Source organism: Miscanthus floridulus, chromosome 7 (genome assembly GCF_019320115.1).
Source record: "Miscanthus floridulus cultivar M001 chromosome 7, ASM1932011v1, whole genome shotgun sequence".
NCBI classification, from domain to species: Eukaryota; Viridiplantae; Streptophyta; class Magnoliopsida; order Poales; family Poaceae; genus Miscanthus; species Miscanthus floridulus.
Window position 1 is genome coordinate 38,354,533 of NC_089586.1, and position 3,246 is coordinate 38,357,778.

At 57.7% G+C, this 3,246-nt stretch overlaps 1 protein-coding gene across 1 annotated transcript; it reads left to right on the plus strand.

Moving 5' to 3' along the window:
- The first annotated feature begins 430 nt into the window (after window positions 1-430).
- Window positions 431-2,725, plus strand: LOC136463058 (peroxidase P7-like). Its single transcript, XM_066462102.1, has 3 exons — window positions 431-797; window positions 957-1,148; window positions 1,718-2,725. Exons 1-3 carry the CDS (start codon window positions 573-575, stop codon window positions 2,273-2,275), a joined length of 975 nt encoding a protein of 324 aa, XP_066318199.1. The 5' UTR covers window positions 431-572; the 3' UTR covers window positions 2,276-2,725.
- Window positions 2,726-3,246: the final 521 nt, after the last annotated feature.

The window sequence follows — 3,246 nt, forward strand, 5'->3', positions numbered from 1 at the left end:
AAATGCATGCTTCAGCTACGCTACTACTAGTAGGTGCTCCCCACCAGCTGGAGCCGGGTCCTCAGTCCTCACTCTCACAACATTCACCGTAACACTCCAGAGGTACGCGCGCACATGCATATGGTACCACTGGCTATGGCATCCACCATCCAGCCGTAGTCGTAGTACGATCTAAAGGCAAGATAGATAGAGACATGTATAAATAAATAAATAGATAGAGTAGTTAATCGATGAGGTCGGTCCTGCAGTTGAAGTGTTTAATAACTGAGCAATGCAGTGCAATTTGATGGTGCATGCAGGGCGCCATGCCATGGCATGCGCTCACGGACTGGGAACTCGATCTGCCGCCCTGTTGCGTTGCGTGTCGGCCCACGCATGTAACCACCGCAATCGGCCACTATATAGGGCTCAGGGGCGCAGTGCTGGGACTCCGGACTCCATCGACAGCAGCTCAATCAGTCGAGGCAGTGTACTGGCAGGCTATCTATATATAGCTACTAGTCCCATTCTTCCCAATCCCACGTCGAGCAAGTAGCCAGCCAGCTAGGGGCGGCGGAGAGCGAGAAGCATCCATGGCGCCGGCGGCCTTGTTGTTGACGCGAGTGGCGGCGGCGACGGTGGCCGTGGCGTGCGTGCTGTCGCTCGGCGCCATGGCGCAGCTGTCGCCGACGTTCTACGACGCGAGCTGCCCCAACCTGCAGACCATCGTGCGCTCCGGGATGGCCGCCGCCGTGCAGCAGGAGCCGCGGATGGGGGCCTCCATCCTCCGCCTCTTCTTCCACGACTGCTTCGTCCAGGTATGTGCTGTGCTAGCTTAGCTTTTGCTTGCTATACGTCGCCGTCCAACTCCGTTCAATAATTTGCACGGTTAGCTGCGGCATTTCCGCATCTGATCGATGACGAAACCGCTGGACGGAATGACACTGACATGGACGTTGCCGCCTTGCCACGTACAGGGGTGCGACGCGTCCGTGCTCCTCGACGACTCGGCGACGCTGACGGGGGAGAAGAACGCGGGGCCCAACGCCAACTCCCTGCGCGGCTTCGAGGTCATCGACGCCATCAAGGCCCAGGTGGAGGCCGCCTGCCCCGGCACCGTCTCCTGCGCCGACATCGTCGCCCTCGCCGCGCGCGACGGCGTCAACCTGGTCAGTGAACCATGCATCCTGTGCACCTGCTGCAGTTGTTTTTGCCTCTGCATCATCACATCATCGCACGGCCGCCCCACTGCTGGCACTACACCACCTGCCGACACCCCGCACTGCTTGCTGCCACCATGCATGCATGAGTAAAAAAAAAGCATCTTGGATTCTTGATCGATAGCCATGGGTCCCGTCAAACAAGCTGAGCAACGTGCGGATCAGGCCAGCAGCCTTCACCAACCGCTTAGCCCGGTGCCGGAGCTAGCACGACGGATGCTTCGTCATCTGATCGACTTCTTCGCCAGTCGCACATGTGGCTACAGGCTACTGTACGTCGGTAGCTGTTCTGTTCATCCGTCACAGAAGCAAGTTACTTGCAGTCCATGACACTCGAGATCGACGACGACAAGTAGTGGTTGTCGTGCAAGTGGCCATATATAGTTTAATTAATTAATCACATGGTTTAGATAGATTAGTTTGCACTGTAACATAATGTAGTAGTAGTAGTAGCAGCATTTCACTGACATGTAGAGTATGAGTGTATGACAAACAATGAAATGCAATGTAATGCGCAGTTGAGCGGGCCGACGTGGACGGTGCCGCTGGGGCGGCGGGACACGCGCACGGCGAGCCAGTCGGCGGCGAACAGCAACCTGCCGTCGCCGTCCTCCAGCGCGGCGACGCTGGTGTCGGCGTTCGCGTCCAAGGGGCTGGACTCGCGGGACCTGGTGGCGCTGTCGGGCGCGCACACGATCGGGGCGGCGCGGTGCGCGAGCTTCCGGTCCCGCATCTACAACGACACCAACATCAACGCCGGGTTCGCGGCGAAGCGGAAGCAGATCTGCGGGCCGCAGGCGGGGGGCACCGACGGCAACCTGGCGCCCATGGACGCCATGAGCTCCGTCAAGTTCGACAACGGATACTTCCGCAACCTCGTGTCCCAGTTCGGCCTGCTCCACTCCGACCAGGAGCTCTTCGGCGCCGGCGTCGTGGACTCCATCACGGCGCGGTACGCGCGCAACGGCGCCGCGTTCTCGACGGACTTCGTCACGGCCGTCGTCAAGATGGGTAACATTAGCCCGCTCACCGGCTCCAGCGGCGAGATCCGCGCCAACTGCCGGAAGCCCAACTAGACATCAGTGGCAGACTAGCAGTGCTGCTGCTGGGCACTGTCAAGATTCGTGCGGCCGGACAGGCACACACGGACGGTCTGGATCCGGCGACATGGCCAGCTAAGAGGAGTGTGGCTTTTTGCGTGGAAAGTGTGGAGTGCGTTGGAAGGGAGCGGCGGAGACGATGATGATTTGAGGGATTTGCTGGGTGGAGCGCCGCTGTCAGGACTCAGGAGAGACGGGTGGGTGGGCCCAGCGTGCCGTGACACATCGATCACTGCATGGCTATTGCTGCTTTTCATTAATTTTTTATTTATTTTATTTGGCCGCATTATTCTTCCTTTTCTTTTCTTTGTACCACGATTTTAGCCTGTAAGTTTGTACGTACATTGGGCGATTCATGATTATTTTTCAGGGAGGGCACGAATAAGAGCAGACGACATGTGTTTTCTTTTGTTCTTCCCACAAGCAATTTACAAACAGAAATGTTAAAAACACCAACCGGGTGTTTTATCCCTCTGCAACACCCGACTTGCTCTCCTCGACGCGCTCAGCGCTCTTCACCACGCGACTCCTCCTTTTCTCCCCTCCAGCGGGGGCGTGTTCCGACGGCGTAGGCGGGCTCCTCCTCCTGGACCTGTGCCCACCTGAGACGAAGATGACGACGACGGTGGCTAGGTTTCGGCGAGCCTCTCCCCTCTTTCTTCTTCAACTCTAGTGGCTATACAAGGGGCTGGTCGGACCATATTGCGCCTGCGGCGGTGGAGCTCCGGTGAGACCCTACCATGCCGCGGCGGAGGCTTGGAGGAAGATAAACAGTGGGTGTCGGGAGGAGGAAGAAGGAGTGCGAGGCGTTAGATGAGGAGATCGATGGTCCAAAAATGGAGTGCTGAGAGAGGAAGAAACACCCGTTTACTAGATAGCCATCTCCTTTACAAATGCAATGTGCACACAATGGTACTACGATCCCGACGTTGCCTGCTAATACAGCA

Coding starts and splice junctions, on each gene's coding strand:
- LOC136463058 (XM_066462102.1), top strand. CDS start 573: ATGGCGCCGGCGGCCTTGTTGTTGACGCGAGTGGCGGCGGCGACGGTG. Junction 798..956: donor TCCACGACTGCTTCGTCCAG/GTATGTGCTGTG, acceptor TGCCACGTACAG/GGGTGCGACGCGTCCGTGCT. Junction 1,149..1,717: donor CGCGCGACGGCGTCAACCTG/GTCAGTGAACCA, acceptor TGTAATGCGCAG/TTGAGCGGGCCGACGTGGAC.